The 21,289-nt window shown below is 40.7% G+C and overlaps 1 protein-coding gene across 1 annotated transcript in view; it reads left to right on the top strand.

Moving 5' to 3' along the window:
• The window catches only part of TMEM163 (transmembrane protein 163), a gene marked incomplete at both ends in the record, with an annotated part of 104,235 nt that overhangs the window by 39,988 nt on the left and 42,958 nt on the right, over nt 1-21,289 (top strand). Inside the window, 2 exons of the mRNA XM_081342096.1 lie at nt 17,017-17,060; nt 18,385-18,476. Of these exons, the coding sequence (XP_081198222.1) occupies nt 17,017-17,060; nt 18,385-18,476 (136 nt within the window). The remainder of the gene's footprint in view (nt 1-17,016; nt 17,061-18,384; nt 18,477-21,289) is intronic.

Genomic DNA, 21,289 nt, shown 5'->3' with positions numbered 1-21,289 from the left:
AACTAATGTTGTAGCTTTTACATAAAAATTGTGCAAAATCAGCTTTCATAATTTTTTAACATAATTTAATGTTAAATATGCTCAAGCATACTTTTCAAATCACTCCATTTGATATAGTATTGAACTGATATTGCAGCTGCTGTTGTTTGAAGCAGAGTTTGAGCTTTTCTGAAAACTGACTGTAATTTTTAACGTGGCTGGTGTGAAATAATTAGCAAAAATATAGGACATTGAATAATTACATTCCAACAGTACTTTTTAAAAAATGAAATAATCATGTTGGTTTTCTATTACTGTATCTAAGCTACCAGTATAGCCTGTTCTAATAACATTAATTTGGTGTAGAAAAACGATGTAGCTTTTAAAATAGATGTTTTAAACATGTTTAATGCAGCGTCATTTGCACAGCTCTGTAAAATTTCCAGACAGAGAAGTTAAATTATTCATGTATCAGTCATGCCCTGGTCACATAATGGCCCTTTGAGAAATCAGCGTTGTAAGCATTCAATCAGTTGATAGCGTGACAGTTTAGAAATTAGTGCCTATGTAAAGTCAATAGAAAAAACATTGCCTCAGATGTGACAGAAAGTATAACATTGTGCATGTATTTTATTGGGCCATCTTGTATAAATACTTAAAATGCATAGAGAAAATATGTTCATCTCCTCGAATTTTTGCCGTTTTCTCATGTTTTTTGGCGTTATCAAGCCAGGCTAAGTACAAGATCTGTCTACCGTATATACTTGAGTATAAGCCGAATTTTTCAGCCCACTTTTTGGGCTGAAAAACTCCACTTCGGCTTATACTCCAGTCAACAAAAAAAAGAACTGTCCCTTCGTTCGGAACAGGCTGCTGAGAGAAGGGAGCGGCAGAGCCTTGCAGAGCTGGCGGCAGTCCAGCGTTGTTTCTCCCCCTCGTGCGTGCGTGTGTGTGTCAGACCCACGGGAATGGCTGGTAGGGAAGCGGCATTCCGGCATTCCCCCCCTTCCTGTGTGTCGAGCCCACGGGGCTTGACACACAGAGAAACGCAAATGCCGGACTGCCGCCACCTTCACTAGCCATTCCTGCGGGTCTGACACACACACACACACACACACACACACACATGCCGCCGGGCTCGGCTCCTCGGCAGGAGGGGCAGCCCCCGCCGCGCCCCCTCCCCTCCCGGCCCGCAGCGCCGCACCGCCGCCGCTTCCTCCGGGCAAGTCGGGGGGGCTTGCGGGGCGAAGGCCAGGGGGCAGGCAGGGCGGGAGGGCGGCCGCGCAGCTCAGCGTCGCCCCGAAGCCACAGCCAGCCGCCGCTTCCCCCCCATCGCTCGCTCGCCCGCGCAGCCCCGAACTCGCCCCAACTCACCGCCAGCCGCCGCTCGCCCCCCATTGCTCGCTCGCCCGCGCAGCCCCGAACTCGCCCCAACTCACCGCCAGCCGCCGCTCGCCCCCCATGGCTCGCTCGCCCGCGCAGCCCCGAACTCGCCCCAACTCACCGCCAGCCGCCGCTCGCTCGCCCGCGCAGCCCCGAACTCGCCCCAACTCACCGCCAGCCGCCGCTTCCCCCCATCGCTCGCTCGCCCGCGCAGCCCCGAACTCGCCCCAACTCACCGCCAGCCGCCGCTCGCTCGCCCGCGCAGCCCCGAACTCGCCCCAACTCACCGCCAGCCGCCGCTTCCCCCATCGCTCGCTCGCCCGCGCAGCCCCGAACTCGCCCCAACTCACCGCCAGCCGCCGCTCGCCCCCATCGCTCGCTCGCCCGCGCAGCCCCGAACTCGCCCCAACTCACCGCCAGCCGCCGCTTCCCCCCATCGCTCGCTCGCCCGTGCAGCCCCGAACTCGCCCCAACTCACCGCCAGCCGCCGCTCGCCCCCATCGCTCGCTCGCCCGCGCAGCCCCGAACTCGCCCCAACTCACCGCCAGCCGCTGCTCCCCCCCATCGCTCGCTCGCCCGCGCAGCCCCGAACTCGCCCCAACTCACCGCCAGCCGCCGCTCGCCCCCCGCTCGCCCGCTGCCTCGCCCGTGCCGCCCCAACGCCACAGCCAGCCGCCGCTCGCAGGCCTTTCCGCCTCCCTCCCCTTTGGGCAGCGCTCCGCCCGGCGCCTTCCCTCCCCCGCTCTCCGCCGCCTGGCGACGCGCACACTGGCGCAGCGGGGCTGAAAGGAAGCCGGTCCCTTCCCTTCGCTCCCCGCTTAGTGCCCGAGTCATGGCTGCTGACGGGGTGGATGAACGCTGCTGTCAGCGCCCAGTTCGGGCAATGTGACTCCGACGGCCCCGCCGTATTTCTCGGACAGCAGCCCGAGAGGTAAAAAAAACCCTCATCTCTCTCCCCAGCCTCATCTCCCGGCACGTTGGCCCCAAACTCCCCATCGGCTTTCCCGGCGTCGCTGCCAAGTTCGAGGGGAGAAGAAGAAGAAGAGCGGGGCGCGGGGGTGGGGGTGGGGGCTGACGGAGCGGACGAGCTTGGGCGGCGGGGCAGAATTCCGCGGGTCGCTTTCGAGGCCGCGGGAGCGAACCGTCTCCAGTTCTTCCGTTTACTCCCGGCTTTAGGCAGCTCCAGGCGCGCTGGGGAGTGAATTTGGGGGCGGAAGTGGTGCATCTCTTTGCGCCCCCCAGGCCTCCCTAGCTGCTTTGTTGATGGCAAGGGAGAATTGGGGATCGGAGTGGGGGGCATCAGCTTGGAAGGGGGCGGGGACGCGGCTGCTGCGGAGAGGACTCCGCTGTCCTTGAGGCAAGGCTGAAGCTCCTGAGCCTTCTTCCCATTTGCCTGGCTCTCTGCGCTTCCCTCCTTTCCCTCCCCCCCCACAATTTTGCTGAATCAGGGGGCTTCTCTTGAGAAACGGGCACGAGGAGGGAAACAACGCTTGACTGCCCCCCCCCACACACACAAAAGCGGCAAAAGCGGGGGGGGAGAGAGAGAGAAACGCCTTGTTCTCTCGTCTCAGCGGAGACTTGTTTCGGGGGATCCAGCCTCTGTCACACACACACACACACACAAGCGGCAAAAGCGGGGGGGGGGAGAGAGAAACGCCTTGTTCTCTCGTCTCAGCGGAGACTTGTTTCGAGGGATCCAGCCTCTGTCACACACACACACACACACAAGCGGCAAAAGCGGGGGGGGAGAGAGAAACGCCTTGTTCTCTCGTCTCAGCGGAGACTTTTTTCGAGGGATCCAGCCTCTGTCACTGGGCAGCTGACAGAAAGGGGCGGCAGAAGCTGCATCCCCCGAAAGAAGTCTTCGCCGAGAAAATGGGCGCTGAGATTTTCTCGGCGAAGACTCACCTTCTCCCGTTCACCTTCAGCAGCTCCGCCAGGCCCGTCCAGTGCCCTGCTAGCAGAGCTTGACAAATGCAAAAGCTGCTTTGGTTAAACACTGGAAGGTTTAGTGATTAACCCACCCCACCCCACCCGGTCTTCTTGCTGTTTCTCCCCATCCTCACTCCTACCCACAGGGGCTCTCTGCCTCTTCTACTACTTTTTCTTTCTTTCTTTTTTGCTGAGGTGTGCGTCTCTCTCTCTCTCTCTCTCTCTCTCTCTCTCTCTCTCTCTCTCTCTCTCTCTCTCTCTCTCTCTCGTGTGTTATCTCGAACCAGATGGGATGGCAAAGTCAAATGCAAATGGGGATCTTGCAGATCTTGCCCTGCCTTTCCCCCCACGGTTACCTTCTGTTCTTGATGAGCTCACGAGTGCTCAAGGACAAAATAGGGCTGGGCAGAGCCGGCAGTTAAAAATAGGATGCAGATAAAAGGAAAGGTAAGGAGGGGTTCAGGTTGAGAGGAGAGGCTGCGTAGCCTTAGTGTAACTCCTGTGTGGGCTGACTGGGTTGCCTCCGATGGGCTCGGACAGTGGAACAGAATGGAATAGAAAATATGGAATGGATTGGAACAGAACGTAGAACAGAACAGAACAGAACAGAATAGAATAGAAATATAGAAAGTGAATGGAATAGAATAGAATAGAAATATAGAAAGTGAATAGAATAGAATAGAATAGAATAGAATAGAATAGAGAATGGTAATAAGAATAGAATAGAATAGAATAGAATAGAATAGAATAGAATAGAATAGAATAGAATAGAGAATGGTAATAAGAATAGAATAGAATAGAATAGAATAGAATAGAATAGAATAGAAATATAGAAAGTGAATAGAATAGAATAGAATAGAATAGAATAGAATAGAATAGAATAGAATAGAATAGAATAGAAAAGAAATATAGAAAGTGAATGGAATGGAATAGAATAGAATAGAATAGAATAGAATAGAATAGAATAGAATAGAAATATAGAAAGTGAATGGAATAGAATAGAATAGAATAGAATAGAATAGAATAGAATAGAATAGAATAGAAATATAGAAAGTGAATGGAATAGAATAGAATAGAAATATAGAAAGTGAATAGAATAGAATAGAATAGAATAGAATAGAATAGAATAGAATAGAGAATGGTAATAAGAATAGAATAGAATAGAATAGAATAGAATAGAAATATAGAAAGTGAATGGAATAGAATAGAATAGAATAGAAATATAGAAAGTGAATAGAATAGAATAGAATAGAATAGAATAGAATAGAATAGAATAGAATAGAGCTGGAAGGGACCTTGGAGGTCTTCTAGTCCAGCCCCTTGCTCAAGCAGGAGGACCTATACCAGTGGTGGTGAACCTATGGCACGCCTGCCAGAGGTGGCACTCAGAGCCCTCTCTGTTGGCACGTGTGCCACCACCGCTGCCAGCAGCAGGTCCTTGTCAGTTGGTGGACTGGAAGAAAAGGGAGGGGGAAGCATTTTACATGCGTGCATGCGTGCACGGGGCCACGAGCAGGCACATGCTGCAAAGGGGGCGGGGCTAGTGCCTGCGTGATACTCACTAGCCCAGCCCCGTTCTCACGTGGTGCGGTGCCTTGTATCTGCACCCTGCGGCGCGGCGGTTGGCGTTTTTGTGCCTTGCGGTACGGTGGCCCATTTTTTGCTCCCCCTTTTTTTTCGTGCCAGAGGCGGCACTCAGAGGCGCCTCCCTGTCCCCTCCCCCGAGGGCACCAGAATGCCGATGCTGCCTTGGCACTTTGTGATAAACAAGTGGGTTTTGGCTTGCGGTTTGGGCACTCGGTCTCTAAAAGTTTTGCCACCACTGACCAATACCATCTCAGACAGGTGAATGTCCAGTCTCTTCTTAAAAACCTCCAGTGATGGAGCACTCTTGATTTCTGGTGGCAAGCTGTTCCACTGGGCAGCTGAGAGAAAGGGGCGGCAGAAGCTGCATCCCCCGAAAGAAGTCTTCGCCGAGAAAATGGGCGCTGAGACGCCTCATTCTCTCGCTCAGCGGAGACTTCTTTCGCGAGATCCAGCCTCTGCCGTGCTGCACCGAGAGAACAGCAAGCCGCCCCATTCTCTCGGTGGAGCACTCCACCGCCCCATTCTCTCAGCGGCTTGCCACCCCGTTCTCTCATCTCAGCAGAGACGTCTTTCGGGGGATCCAGCCTCCAGCTGCTGCATTTCCCAGCCTCGGCTTATACTCGAGTCAATAACTTTTTCCAGTTTTTTGGGGTAAAATTGGGGGTCTCGGCTTATACTCGAGTCGGCTTATACTCAAGTATATATGGTATTTATTGCTGGATCGTAACTAACGGAATAGAGATGAAGGAGGCTTAAAAGCAAAAGGTATATTTCAATCTCTCTCTGTATTCTCTCCAAGCGCTTCCTTGCATTTGGAGAGCCCCTCTTTGAGGGAGATGGGCAGTTCAGAAATATGAAAAACAAACAAACAAATAAACAATAAAAAGGATCAAAAGACACTGGAGATAGAACCCCTAGCACGGTTGGGAGGAAAGACTCGGTTATTGGTTATTTGCTAGCATCAGAGCTGTCCCAATCCAATCCCTTAAGAAAGAAAGGCCCTTGACTCCATTTGGTTAAAGCAAAGGGTTCTTTTACTAAAAGTGTTGGTTGCAGTAAAGTCAAGCCAGCTCTGAAATCTCCCTCGCTCACTAGATGCAAAAAAGGTGTAGTTTTGCCCAAAGCCTCCCCCTGTGACCAGTTCCACTTCCAGCTGACCGGAACTTGCCAAGATGTTTTGAGAACTCTGAGATGTTTGAGGGTAAACCACGTATTTCCCATGGGATTCTGGTACAAACAGGATCCGGCAGTTCATTTAATGACCGTTCAAAGATACAACAGTGCCGAAAAAAGCAACTTTCATTTCATTTTTCATTTCATTTTATTAAATTTATATAAATTTATATGCTGCCCTTCTCCCTGAGGACTCAGGGCGGCTCACAACAATAAAAATTAAAAAAACATAGAGTAAAAAATTTAAAAGAGAATTAAACAATAAATGCAAAATTACAAAACAATTTAACCCAGTAAAAAGCCTAATTAAAAATCATAGTCCAGGCCCGCTTGTTGGAACCACGTCTTCAGGTCACGGCGGAAGGACCAAAGGTCAGGGGCCGTCCACAGCTCTGGGGGTAGTTCATTCCAGAGGGTTGGCGTGCCCACAGAGAAGGCTCTCCCCCTGGGGGTCGCCAGCCGGCATTGCCTAGCCGACGGAACCCTGAGGAGGCCAACTCTGTGGGAGCGAACCGGGCGATGGGAGGTTGACAATGGCAGCAGGTGGTCTCGCAAATACCCCGGGCCTAAGCCATGTAGGGCTTTAAAGGTTATTATCAGCACCTTGAATCGTACCCGGAGGGCAACCGGAAGCCAATGCAGCTCACGCAGGAGTGGTGTAACATGGGAATATGACCATTTTTCACAGTTACAACTTTTGCAGCATCCCCATGGTCATGTGATAAAAATACAGATGCTTGGCAACTGGTTCATATTTATGACCATTGCAGTGTCCCTGGGTCATGTGATCACCAAGCAAAGTCAGTGGGGAAACCAGATTCACTTAATAACCTTGTTACTAACTGAACAACTGCAGTGATTCACTTAACAACTGTGGCAAGAAATGTCATAAAGTGGGGCACCTAACAAATGTCTCACTTAACAACAAAATTTTTGGGTTTAATTGCAGTCAAACGTCAAGGACTATCTGTATTTATTCATTTATTTCCTGCCTCTACTATTCTTATAAATAACTCAAGGTGGGGAACATTCCTAATATTCCTCCCATTTTCCCCACAACATTAACCCTTTGAGGTGGGTTGGGCTAAGAAAGAGTGATTAGCAGCATGACAGAACATAATTGAGGTTGCTAGTTTCTGGGTAAAATCTGTTTAACTTGTACATAATTTGATATTTTATATTTTAAATTATATGTCATATAGTGTGCCTTATTTTAAATATGATGCTTCTGACATGAATTAACAAAACAAACTGGCCCAAAATCACTCAGCTGGCTTTCATATCTGAGGTGGGACTAGAACTCACTATCTCCTGGTTTCTAGCCTGGTGCATTATGGTTTGTTAAAAGCAGTGTAGTACTTTAGAAATTAGTGATATACAGTAGAAGGGGAAAAAGAAGATCAATAAAATAATTTTCGGCAAGGCAATCTAGGGCACTTCCAAATTTCTGCTATTTCCACTCCCCCCAAATAACTACAGATCCTGGTATGACAAAAATCTCCACACCAATATTCCATGTAAAAGGAAAACAAAATGCTTCCACTCTTCTCTCATCTGCGACTTTATTTTATGCTCAGTACACTTGAATGAAAAAATAATAATCAGAATTCTTATGAAGAAATGCTGTATAACTGTCAAACTATCTTCTTCTTTGAAAGACCAGTTAAGGCATCTGAAATTGAGGATGTGAGTGAGAGAATTTTTTTTTTGCAAGCGTGGAAATAGACTGCATTCAAGAGTTTCAAATGAAAATAAAACAGATTTAATGTTGCTTTAAGTCAGTGGCTCCTTTTGTCTACCCCCCCTCCCGGAACGCTTCTGATATATTCTCACACCCCTTACAAAAGTTCAAAATAATGGCAACAAATTATGCATATCACACTATAATTTTGAAAACCCAAGTTTTCGAACCCCCTGGAATATTGTCTCGCAGCCCCAGTTGGGTACGCCTCCTTTAAGTGTATCAGAGCTGTACCACAGAACAGTGTTTCGTAATTTTTTTTTACTGTCAGGAGTCCTTCCTACTTATAAAAATTATAACTTTTTTTAAAAAAAGCTTTTGTTTGTATGGGTTATATTTATCAATGTTTACCATTAAAAATTAAAATTGATGCATTTGTGAAATATTTATTGACTCACAGAAAATAGCAATATCCCATTGGATATTAACATAAAATGTTAATAAAACAATGTGAAGAGTGTCCTTATTTCAATATCTGGCAAAATAATTTTGATTTTGATGACCTATGAGAAGGGGATTGCCAGGGATCCTAGGACCATACTCTGCTATAGAGAGCTAGTTTGGTCTAGTCTAGTGGTTAAGGCACCAAGCTGGAAAACAGGAGATTGTGAGTTCTAGTCCAGTCTTAGGTATGAAGCCTGGGTGACTTTGAGCTGGTCACTCTTTCTTAGACTAACCTACTTTACTAGGTTGTTATTGTTGTAAGGAAAAAAGGAAGAGGACATGTTGGATATATTTGCTGCCTTGAGTTATTTGTAAAAAAATAATAAAAGGCAGGATACAAATAAACAAAATATTATTTTAATTTGGACTTAATTAATTGATGATTACTACAGGTTGCTGTAGGTTAGTACCAGGTTGCCCAGACAAAACATTCTGTATTGCTTCAGAACTGCTTCATATTTCCTAGGTGTAATTTAAAAAATACAAAGAGATATTTTGTAAAAGCCTCTTTAGGCTTTGATCAGTGCATGCCAGAGAATATGTCAAAGCTTGCTAAAGATTGGGGTAAACTGTACCAGAAGGGAAAATGTCCTGTGTCCTGTAGAGATTTTGCCAAAACTTTGCAAAGCAAAGCCTAGTCACTTCGCTCTTATTACTTAAAACTCCAAAATTCTGTAGTCCTTACCCCCACATAATTGTATTTAAGTTGTACTTTTACTATGGTGGTGATAGACTTATTTTGCTCACTTTATTCCATCTAAGCTGGGGGGTGAGAAGTGGGGGAAAGTCCTTTGGATATAGGATTTCTTATAAATGGGATTCAACAGGATTTAAATTGACTTAGATTCATCTAGGAAATATACATAAGTTTAAAGAATTTATTTACATCAAATTGCTGCTTGGCATGTTTGTATTCCCTAGGCCAGGGGTAGGCAACCTTGGCTCTTTTATGACTTGTGGACTTCAATACCCAGAATTCCTGAACCAACCATGCTGACTCAGGAATTCTGGAAGTTGAAGTCCACAAGTCATAAAAGAGCCAAGGTTGCCTACCCCTGCCTTAGGTAAATATGTGAAAGGGTGAATGCAGTTGTTCCAGCATATCTTTTAAGTGAAGTACATACCTTTATCCACAGAATTATTAGTCAGGATGATTATACTGACCAGTGATTTTGGAATATGTAGTTCAGGATATATGAAAAGGCCCACAATAAGGAAAATTGCCCCAAGGGTTAAATAATAGCCAATAAACTAAGATTGTTTGTATAGTGGTTTACGTGGGTTTCTCTAGGGAGAGTAGAAGGAATTTTGAAGCTTCGTTGACAAAGCTGGGAGGTATTAAGTGGAACATTGAATTAATATTTATGGTGACTGTCATTTTGAATTATGACAAGACCTTTTGCTTCTGGAAATCTATACAATATACAATAAATATATTTTTGTTCAGGGACAGTCCTTAATTCATTTGGAACACAACATTGTTTGGACTACAGTTTTTGGAGCATCACTGTGTTTGCAATGAATTGTCTGTGTAGTATATCTACTAGATTTGGTTGTTTCTTTTTAAAAAAAATAGAAATAATCTGAGTTATGGTTTGAGACAGTAAGATAACAATTATACATGTAACTTTAACATGTGGTGCTGAAACTAATTTCTGCCTTTCTTTTTAAGTACAAAAATTTATAATATACTATTCCACCACCATCTATAGAACAGATACGCAAACCATGTTCTTTTTTCCAGATCTGGACAATACTGTGAAAATTTTCTAAGTGAATTGATTGGTAAAAGCAAATATTCCTTCACTAAATTATTGTTTTGTTCCAACAGATTTGTTGGAGATTTCAGATTTTTTTTGTTCATAAAGTAATAAGTAATAAGTCCCAACATTGGACTTGGCCAAAGTTAGATAAGTATTTCTGAGGTGATCAGGCCTAAACTGAAATTCCTTTACCCTTTTAAGAGGTATAATACATGATGCTGTTTTTAATGTTATTGGTTGTACTCCATTATTGACTTAAAAAGGTGACCAATCCATGGTTGAATGTGGCCCTCAGTCCCTGTTTGCAGTTTCTAAAGACTTCTGAGATTTAGCAACAAAATGATTTTTGTTGTTTGGTGGTTTTATTTTACTTCTTTTTATATATGGCATTTAGAGTGGAAACATCAAGGATGTATCCAACCTCCTGGAAAGCCAGAAAAAAGACCTAGACATATTTAGTCCACCAGCTCAAAGTGTAATTCCTAGGCTAAAAAGGGTTATCCTCCCCTATCTTAGGATGTCTAGTGCTCAAATGAACTCCCACATTAGATAATCAACCTGATGGCTGCTGTTGTAAATAAGAAAAAAGCTACCCTACAAGGCTGCCTTAAATTCGGTATCGCAACTAGAGTTAGCATGTCTATAAAAATGAAAAATAGCTCTAGAACATTACCACCCACTCTATTCTTTATCCTGAGATAAACAGCTTGCCAATTTCCTCTGTTTCTTGTTAGTTTGTCAAATGCAAATGTGTATTTCCCAAAGGTGGGGAATAAGGCAGTGTAAGTCTGCTAAATGGATTTTTTAATAGATAAGATAGTTCAATTAAGCATGCCTTAGTGGTAAGTATGTCCAGGGCATGTACTTCTGCGTGGTTGGAACAGAAGATGACCCTATAAACATGAATCATTGGTGTCTGAAGCACAGAGGGTCTCAAGGGCATCACAGAAATAGGTTGAGATTAACCCAAACTGGACATAATTTTGTGACGGTTAATATTGATGTCTTGGGCTTCAGTCTATTGAATTTTCCAGTTCTTCCTCTGCAGAGGTCTAGTTGTCATCCATTTAGGTGCTGGGAAAGATTTTAATAATGTGGTAGAGCTGCATTTTCTTAGACTCAAATATTTTTCAGTTGAAGAAATGCAAGGTATTTCTCAGCCTTATATTTCTGCTGCACATTGAAGTAGTTTTATGCAAAACCAAGACTTTGATTTACATATACATGAAATTACTAATAATGAGCTTCATCCTGCCTTTTTCCTACTATTTTCAGAGTTCTATAAATTCTGTGTCCTTTCTGATCTTTAGATGCTAAATACTTCTCTGCTTTTTTCAGAGAACAGCTCACTCTGTTCCTAAGAAACCCAAATGCTGATCCGCCTCCTATGTTATCAGCCATGTTATCTTCATTTCCTGTTGTTACAGTGTATTACTTTGGGGCATTCACTGTGTGGTCCACTTGTTTTTCTACATTTTGTTTGCATGAAACAAGCACATGTATGACATGTATAGATTTTCCAGAGCTGATTTGGTGGTGTAGGGGTAGAAGAGGAAAAGGAAATTAAATTACAGTCATGGAACTATTTATTCCTCCCTTTAATTTATAAGTAAATTCATAATTAATGTAATTCATAAGTAAAATCTTGATTTTAGGCACCCCCTTCAGTGGACTGGATGCATTGGCAACATCTAGATTCATATTGCTTTGCCAAATAGAATTTAGTCCAGACAATGTTCATACATTTATGTAAATTATATACATTTTACATAAGCTATGAAAATTTCATGTGGATTTCTGTGCTAGATATCATGTGAAGATAGTGGCAAGATGCATTGTTTTAAATTAATGTAATTTCTGACTGCCTGTTTTTAAGATCATAGATACATGCGACACATTGCTTCCTTATTATACATGTATTTATTTATTTATTTTTGGGACTTATATGCCGCCCTATCTCCCGAAGGACTCAGGGCGGCTAACAACAATAAAACACAATAATACAAATGTTAAAAAAGATTAAACTAACAAGCCCCAATGATAAAATGATAAAATATTAAAAATATTCTATTTAAAAATCCCTATCGTCAGTTCAGGTCAGCCTGATGGAAGAGAAATGTTTTAAGGCCGCGATGAAAGGACCGGAGATCCGGGGCCATCCGGAGCTCAAGGGGAAGTTAATTCCACAGGGCTGGTGCTCCCACGGAGAAGGCCCTCCCCCTGGAACCTATCCAGGTCCATCAGGCGCCTGGGGCGGAACCACCTGGTTGGTTCCGCCTCCCAGCAGCGGGAGGTGGCATAACGGAGGCCCAGCCGCAGGAGATAATGGTCTGTCCATGAAAGGGGTTGAGAGATTGGAGAAACCCCACCCAGACAATTAAGCCACTGCCCAGAGATAAAAATAAGGTCGGGCGTGTTTCCCCCCTCATGAGTCAGACCCTGAATAATCTGGACAGCTGTAATAATCAGACCAAGAATATGTGAAATTGCTTTTCAAGATGGTATTTGTATCGGGTGCATTTGAACCTGGGGGGCAGTGACTGAAGAGATGCTGTTATGAAATCTCTGGGGATTTTCAGGAGGATGTTACTTTACCAGTGTTTCTGTTACATTGTAATAAATAGACTATGCTGGATTGGATAGTTATAATGAATTTAGATGATAGAGATAGATAGATAGATAGATAGATAGATAGATAGATAGATAGATAGATAGATAGATAAGGCAGGCAGGCAGGCAAATCTGGCTATATGATTGTTAATATGCTGCACCAGATTTTTAAATGTAGAATTATTTTGCTTCTGCTTTATGTCTCCAACTATGATTTTTTAAATTGTTCTTTTATATATATATATACCTCTGTCAGCTTTTCAGAAGTACGATCTATTTAAATGTTTTTTTTTAAATAAAGCTAAAATTCCTTAGAGGGATCAGTATCATGGAGTTTAGAAACACATATTTGTATACCTCAGAATATTCCGTGCATAATAATAGCAGGACTCTGCTATGAATTTCACAGCATTCTACTTTAAAAGCCATTGATTACCTTATTTTAATCAGTATTCATTTGCTAAGTGTTTAAACTAGAGTAATTTTGAAACTAATTTAAAAGCAATGTGTAAATTTAATCACAATGTGAAAGATGAAGGTAGTAAGAAAACAATAAAAGGAATGCATTTTTTAAAAACTCTCAATAATGTTTTCTTGCTTTTAAATAAGAAAGGAGGGACTTTGAAATAAATGACATAATTTGAAACACTTATCAAGATCACATATTAGGAAATACACACACACACAAATACAAATAAATTATTCAAATATGACACAGGAATCGAACAAGTTAAAAAATGTATGATAAAGTGGATGCAAAACTTCAAATAAATGATTACAGTAGAAAAATTGAAAGAGCTATAAAAAAATCAAAACTTACTACAAGTTATTATTCCTTTAATTTTAAGGGAATATTTAATTAATATAAAGTGTATAATATAATTACCAATCATATAACAATAAATGTTAGAAATGCCATAAAAAGAAGTAATATTGTATCATAGAGATTTTTTTTTTGGTAAAACAAAACTCCTCTTTTCAAATATTTGTCCCTGTCACTTGCTCTCTACATGTAGATTAAATAATTTATCTGTATATTTTAACCTAGTGGAATCTTCTATTTGTTTCCTTCAAGAGAGTGGCTACTTAATCCTAAAAGGGAAAGCCCATTATTTCCCTTATGGTTTGACCTTAAAAATAAATCCATAATAAAGGTTATTAATATTTTTCAGTGTGACTTTTTCTGTTTGATGGTAAAGAGATTAACAATATAAGAGTAGCCCTTCTTAGTCAAGCATTTTATTTCTCACAGTTGGTCACAGACCAACAAAATATCTCTGGGGTGCATTCAATCAGGAGGAGAAGACATATCTCCCATGAAGGGATGAGAGACAAGGATAGAAGTCCTGTAACAGATGTTTGACTCGATTGCTGGTCAGATGGATTAATAAATTGATATCTCACAGATTCTAATTACATAAATTGCAGGAAAAGAGCCATGTAGTTTATAATAGCTAAAAATCAGAAGGTGCTAGTGGCACTTTTTTTCAAACTTAACACATTTTATTATGTGTTATTTCATTATTATATACACATTTATTTATGTGCAATAATGAAAAAACATATATGCCTTTTAATGAAATGTGTTAGTCTGAAAGAATGCTACCCAGGCTCCTCCTCATTCAGAGGTTGTAATTTGCCTTCAGGTTAATAGTTCCTTTCCCATAATATAATGATACTTAAACAAGCACAATGGATAATCTCATTAAACTATGTTTTCTTCAGGAATTAAACATTTAGAATAACTGCATGGCTGGACCCAAAGCAACCAATCCACTTTCTCTTCCTTGTTAACATCTTGTTGAAGAACGTTCTGTTTCAGTAAACAATACGGGGAAAGATAGAGAAGATGTAAGATTCTGTTTTCAGTACCAGCAACTGATACTCATGCATAACAAAAATTTGTGAAGTCTAAACAGGTCATTTAAGAGTGCAGACACAGAACAGAAGGAGGAAATACATATTTTCTCCCTCTTAAGCACAAATAAACTGTGCTAAAAAGACCCTCTTTCATCACATTTTGAAATACATATTGATTTTTAGAATCAGTTATCAAAAATAATTAGGTTTGGGCTCCTAGTAATGAGACAGGAACCAACTGCTAATGCAACCGTTTATCAAAAAATATTTGGAATACATAATGATAAAAAAGTAAAATTAATTATTATTTAAAGAATATTTTTATCAGGTTTAAAGCTATATGTTCTTTCTGATCTCTACAAGAGTTACAACTTTTCTTTACAGACTATTCCTATAAATGATTGTGCTGTGTGTGTATGCACATGCGCCTATTTGTTATTTCTAATCTCCAGTGTAGAAGGGCATTTTGAAAAAAAACATAATTTCCCCTTTTCGTTTTGTATCATTCTTATATGATAAATAGAGCACCCTGAGGCCCTTGTTCCTACGCATGTCTGACAAACAGTTGGGTTTGTTGAGATCCTGTCCTAGTGTTTAGAGGAGAGCTTCCCCAAATTTTTCTTTCAGAGAGGCAGTTTGGTCTGCTAGTTAAGGCTTCAGGCTAGAAACCAGGAGTCTGGGAGTTCTAGTCCCACTTTAGGCATGAAAGCCAACTGGGTGAGTCTTGTCCCAACTCACCACATAGGGTTGTTGTTGTGGGGATGATAGGAGGAGGAAGGAGTATTAGATATGTTTGCCACCTTAAGTTACTTATAAAGTAATTAAGGCAGGATTGGGAAAAAAAAGAATCTGATAAATAAAAAATACCCCAAACCATTTATCCTTTTTACCCAGAGTAGGAAAAAAAACTTTAAGTCAATTTAAATGTCCCAGTTGTGATTAAGTAATGGGTTTGTATGTCATCACCCAAAGATAAACCACTTTTACCCAATTTTGGATGATTTATTAAGGTTTGGGAAGCACTAGCTTAGATCAGGACTTCCTTATAGCAACTAGTGTGTAGAAACCAATTCCCCAAAATGTGTTTCTTGCCCTGAAGCTACAGCCTGCATGTTGGGGGCATTTGCTTCTACAGTGAAACTGTCTAGCAGTCTTTGCAGAGGTCGGGGCTTTCCCTAGCAATCTTGGTTCTTTTACTCTGCTCTTGCCATCCTGTCAGTCCCACAATACAAACCAAAATGGAAGGAAGGAAGTCAGCAGCAGCCAGAGGGAGGGCTCTGTGGGTCCGCAATAGCCACAAGTAGCCTAAAGGAGCTAAGCAGCTCTGGTCACCACTGAAACAACACACAACATACCTATTGAAGGTTTATGTCTTCCATCGAAGTGGAAAGTGCTACTTCTACATCAGATCAGGGGAAAAAAAGTTAGCTGACCTTTGATCTGAAGAACTTCCATCTCTTTCTAGGCCTAAATGGGCCTTTAATCCTGGGAGTCCTGATTGGAAATCTATGCGAAAATCAGTACATTTGAATTTATATGTTTAAATGTCCATTTTTGTTCCGCTGCTAAGTAGATTGATTTAGGTGTTAACAATTACATTGTATTACATGACTCAATATACCCATTTTGAATAGGATATGAGAAACATGCATTTTTGTTTCCTTGTTTCTCTCTTCTTATTTTCACATAAAAATGAAAGAAGGATTAGTAATGCAAATTTTAAATTGTAACAAATTATAATTTGATGACACTTTATATGTTCAAGGCCTTTATGTTGTAAAGTATATTTTTAAAATTGCATTAACATTATCTTAGACAGTGTTTCTCAACCCTGGCCACTTTAAGACGGGGGGGGGGTGGACTTCAACTCCCAGAATTCCACAATTCTGGGAATTGAAGTCTACCCATCTTAAAGTGGCCAAGGTTGAGAACCAATGTTGAATACCCCTGAAATTTGAATTTTGATATTTCCACAGCTTTGAACCATAACAAAACAAAAATGAACATTTGGTATTGGCTGGTGTTGATCTGAACAACTAGTGGAAAAAAAAACCCTATGAAAATTCTGTTTCTTAAAAATGGCTCCGATAGCTGTATTCTTTGTTTCAGTGACAGTAACTCTACAGAAAGCCTTGTGAGCAGAAATCAAAACACAGCATTTTAGGGAGTTGAAAGGATTGAAAGAGCTGCTTGCAGATAATAGGAAGAAGCATCTCTTGTCCTTGCGTATGAAAAACAAAACTCTATAACTACATAGAGAGAATCCTCTACGTTTTAATAGATTATATCCCTTTAAAATTTTATTCTAAAATCTACTGTTTTTAAATATTTATGATGAAATAGTGAATTTATATATTCAGCATGTGATGCTCATTTTCTTTCCAGATATTCTTTCTTATTCTCTCAAGTTTCTGAATAACAATTCTGATATATTTATTCATTTTGAGGTTATTGTACTACAGTAGTGTCATTTATTCAGAGTGAGTGATAATCAAGCATGAAATTTCAATGAATGTAGATTTTAAAATTTCTTTTTCCTTTTAGCTGTCTCTGTAATGAGGTACAGTGCTTCATCATTTGGATTTGCAGTAAGTATTCTCATAGCTGAAAAGTACATTTGCTTTTTCTGATTGAATTCATACCTTAGTTTCATCCACAGTTGCCACAAATGCTATCAATTCATATAAAAAAATTAAGAAAGAGAGGAACCATAAGTAAAGTTAAAACGATCAAATCAGAAGACTAATTGGATTTTAGGTAGGATTTCTTATTTGAATTTCACAGAAGAATTAGAAATGGGTCTAAAGCATGTTCCCAGCATTGTCCACTGTTTCCTATATTAGCTAGCATAACTCAAGCATGTTTCAACCGAGAGTCCAATTTGTGGAGGTTTGTTTTATCAATAGTGTTGAGCAAGAGCTAACTTAATTCTGTGTGTATACTCTCAGGGTAAGTCTCAGTATCAGAAGATTAATCAGCTTCATGCTGATTTGCAAGTGCTGGGAGCTCTGTTAGAAGCAAAATATGAAATAGACATTGTAGTTCACTATTTGCATAACATTAAAAAGTTCTTATACTAAGGGCAAATTTCAAATGAACAGAGAGATGGTTCCCCACCTCCATGTTATTGTAATGCCATAGAGACCCAGTGTTGTACAGGTCTAGGACTGGACTGAGAGTTTAAGTCCATTCTCGTCCACAGATGTTCAGTGGGTGATTTTGATACTGTCCCAGCCCAATCTATCAAATAGGGTTATTTTGAGAAAAACCTGGAGGAGGGAGTGCTATGTCTGCCTCCTTGAGCTGGAAGAAATTTGGGAGATCCAGCCAATAAATGCACCAATCAGTTATGAAGGAAATCCTCTTTTGGTAGTTCTGTTCATGTTCATATATTCATATTCATTAAGAACTCTTTTAAAAAGTTTGTTCCTAAGATCATCATCATATGTATCTAATAGGATTGGATTGTAGTTTGAACATTTCTTGCAGTGTTGTTCATGTGAATCCATCAGACATGAAGTTGGTGCTATAATTTGCTAATTTAGAAAATTCAGTAACAATTTGCACTCTAGTTTTTATCATTTGACATTAATGTTCATTGCTTTGCCATAAGTTTGATCCTTCTGCCCTTACAGAAGAGTCTTGTTTTTAAATATATGTGTTTTGCAGCAGAAAAAAGGTTACACTGTACGATTGATGGGGTTTCAAATCTTATTACTCCTTCAACTGACATAATTGTATTGTTTTTTTTGTTTCTTTTAAAATACAAAAGTCAGCTTTCAATGTTTTTTGCTTTTTGTTCCAATGATTAATGCTGTATCCATATATAGCCTTGCATCACCCTTACCAATCTTTCATTGCGACATGTTTTGCTTTAGTTACCTCACTTAAATTGTTTATTATTTTTTCCAGTTTGATGCCACTTTGGATGTGTTGTCTTCAGTGATAGTTCTATGGCGTTACAGCAATGCAGCAGCAGTTCATTCGGCACACAGAGAATATATGTGAGTACTTAAAGCTATTTTTATCTCTGCTGAAGCTTTCATTAATACTTTATTTCCACTGGGCCAATTATTTTTTTCTGCCCTCATGATTTCTCAAAACCTCCTGGTGGCACAGTACTAAAAATCTTTTCACAGCACCACGGGAAAGGACCACATGTAATATAGCTCCTTTGCTGAAAACCTTGGATGCCTCCTTCGGTGGGGGATGCGTACATTGATACCTGCAGCTTGAAAATCACATTGAACAGACAGGCCCTGCTGCATTAAGTTGCACAGTGGGTAATCTCAAAGCAAGCAATCTATCAAAGCATAGTTTGTGTAAAAGTGCAGCAGTAATTCATTATTTTGATTTTATCTTATTCCACTGACAGAATATGATGTATCATATTAGATTCAAAGTATAATGTTAATCATCTGCTAAGGTGCTGCTCCCCCCCGACCATTTTTCTTTAATAAACATTTCAGCAAGCTGCTATTTGAAGGTAGTTACTTGTTTTAGGTGCATAATTACCAGGTGCATAGCTATATAGGAAATGCATGATTTCTATTCATTAATCCTGCCAAGGTTGCAATTGGTTCACATGCTGTGTCACTCCACGCTAAGCAGATTATTTGTTTGGGGTAGGAGAGACACAGACTTTACCCTCTTATACAGTTTTTTTTATTACTTATGAAGGAGAGTTTCCTGCAACAGGCTGTGATTGGAAGGAGATGTAAATTGAGTGCAACTGTGCGTGTTGAGAATGTGGGGGATGTAGAAAACATGCTTGCTTCCGAATGTGTATGCTTTTGTGCGTGTGTGCAGGAAAAATAAACGCCTCCATGTTTTATGTAATGAAACAGTACCATAGGAAGTTACTTATAGAGGGAAATTACCAGTAAGAAAAGATCAGAGGTTAAAAACAATGGTTACAACTCTCATGTACACTTGTCTAGCAAATCTTAGAAACTGGCATGAGCAAATCAGTTTGGTGGGGTATCTTCTGGAGAACCTTGTAATCTCCATGAAAATGGGCGAAAGAACTGAGTACTGTATGTAATATGCTGTGGCTTTATTTAAATAATTTCACCTAGTCTAAGGTCTAAGATATCAGGGCACGGGTACTGATCTTGAACTTCCTAGCGGCCTAGCCTATGGTTGAGTAAGTTTGATCAGAAAAATAGCATCAGAAATCAAACATGAATAAACAATTATACAGTCACGGACAAACTAAAGTTATACTTACAGTACTGTATATCTTTACCTCTTGCATTGCTCATTATTTTATAAAAAACAGAAATGTGGGCCCTGTGGGTAGGAAAAAAGAATGGAGCTGTAATTCATTTTGCCACTGCATACCTACTGCAACATTTAGCTCAGAAAAAGATACAAAGTATCTTGTGTGAAATTACTTGGAATCATTAGACAGATATAATCATATAGCACTGTGCTGTTTCATATTCAATAGTTAAATGTACTGTAAATTAGAATAAACATGGATCACTAGAATAAGCATGAATAATTCTGATCATAGTGCTTTGATATTTTCTTGTATATTTCTGTTTGTATTATAAAATAGGTAGGTGAATGATACTTTTATTTTAAATTTGCTGAGAAAAGCATTATAAGATACCTTTGTTAAATGTTACCATAGGCATTGGTAGTAAGCCTTGTGATTTTTTTTAAAATAAATCGTCTCTTTATGAATATTTTAAGATCTAAAACCAAAAGAGAATAAAGCTCAAAATGCTTGTTGCATTGTTCTGTTGTACAAACTCAGCATTTCAGAGCCCAATTTCTGTCTTCCAGGCTACCTAAAATCAGAAAAGATGTGCCACAATTTTTTTTGTTAAAGTCATATATATGAAAGCAAACAATTTGTCATCAAATATACTAACGTAGTACTTAAGGAACAGTGCATTTAAAAATTTGCGTTTGGAATGATTAAAACAGTTTGTGTGTGTTGGAATAGAAAGCTGCCGTGTATATTTCAAAAACAGATAGTATAATGAAAAGCTCTGCAGTATCGGAGCCAAAGCTGTTGTCACTTGCATCGAGAGTCCTATAAATAACTTTGCAAACATATTGAGTGATTCTCTTTGCTTTGCCTGGCCCTCAGCATTACGATCTGGCTGTAAAAAATTATGTCTTCCTCCTACTCCTTGTTGACCCTGGCACCATTCTGAACTCTTCATTCTACCAGCTAATTCCCTTCTTCAGAAATGGTAATGTTGCTTCTTTCCTTAATCGTTTTGATGCAGAAGAGACTGCTTTAGGTTGCTTTTGCCTCACTGAATCCCCAGCCTGATTCTGTGTCTGACATACAGGTGCCCTTCGACTTACAACCACAACTGCTAAGTGAGACATTTATTAAGTGATTTTTGCCCCATTTTACAACCTTCCTTGCCATAGTTGTTAAGTGAATCACTGCAGTTGTTAATAAAAATGGTTGTTAAGTGAATCTGGCTTCCCTATTGACTTTGCTTGTCAGAAGGTTGCAAAGTGACCCTTTGCGACCCAGGGACAATGCAACAGTCATAAATACATGCCAGTTGCCAAGTGTCTGAATTTTGTTCAGGTAAGCATGGGAATGCTGCAATGATCATAAGTGTGAAAAACAGTCAAAAGTCACTTTTTTCAGTACCATTGTAACTCCAAACGATTACTAAATGAATCGTTGTACATTGAGGACTATTCTGGTCCTTGAGTGTTTAAAGAAGTTCCTGAGATACAGGATGTACATGCCTGTGGACAACATCTAGATATCTACTTCCAGGTTTCTCAGCAAAGGCCATGCTGGCTGGGGAATGTTACAGTTTAAGTGCACTATATG

The sequence above is a fragment of the Vipera berus genome (assembly GCF_964194415.1).
Source record: "Vipera berus genome assembly, chromosome: 1".
Lineage (NCBI taxonomy): Eukaryota > Metazoa > Chordata > Lepidosauria > Squamata > Viperidae > Vipera > Vipera berus.
Note: the sequence above shows the minus strand (reverse complement) of the source record. Positions and strands in the feature narration are given on the sequence as shown.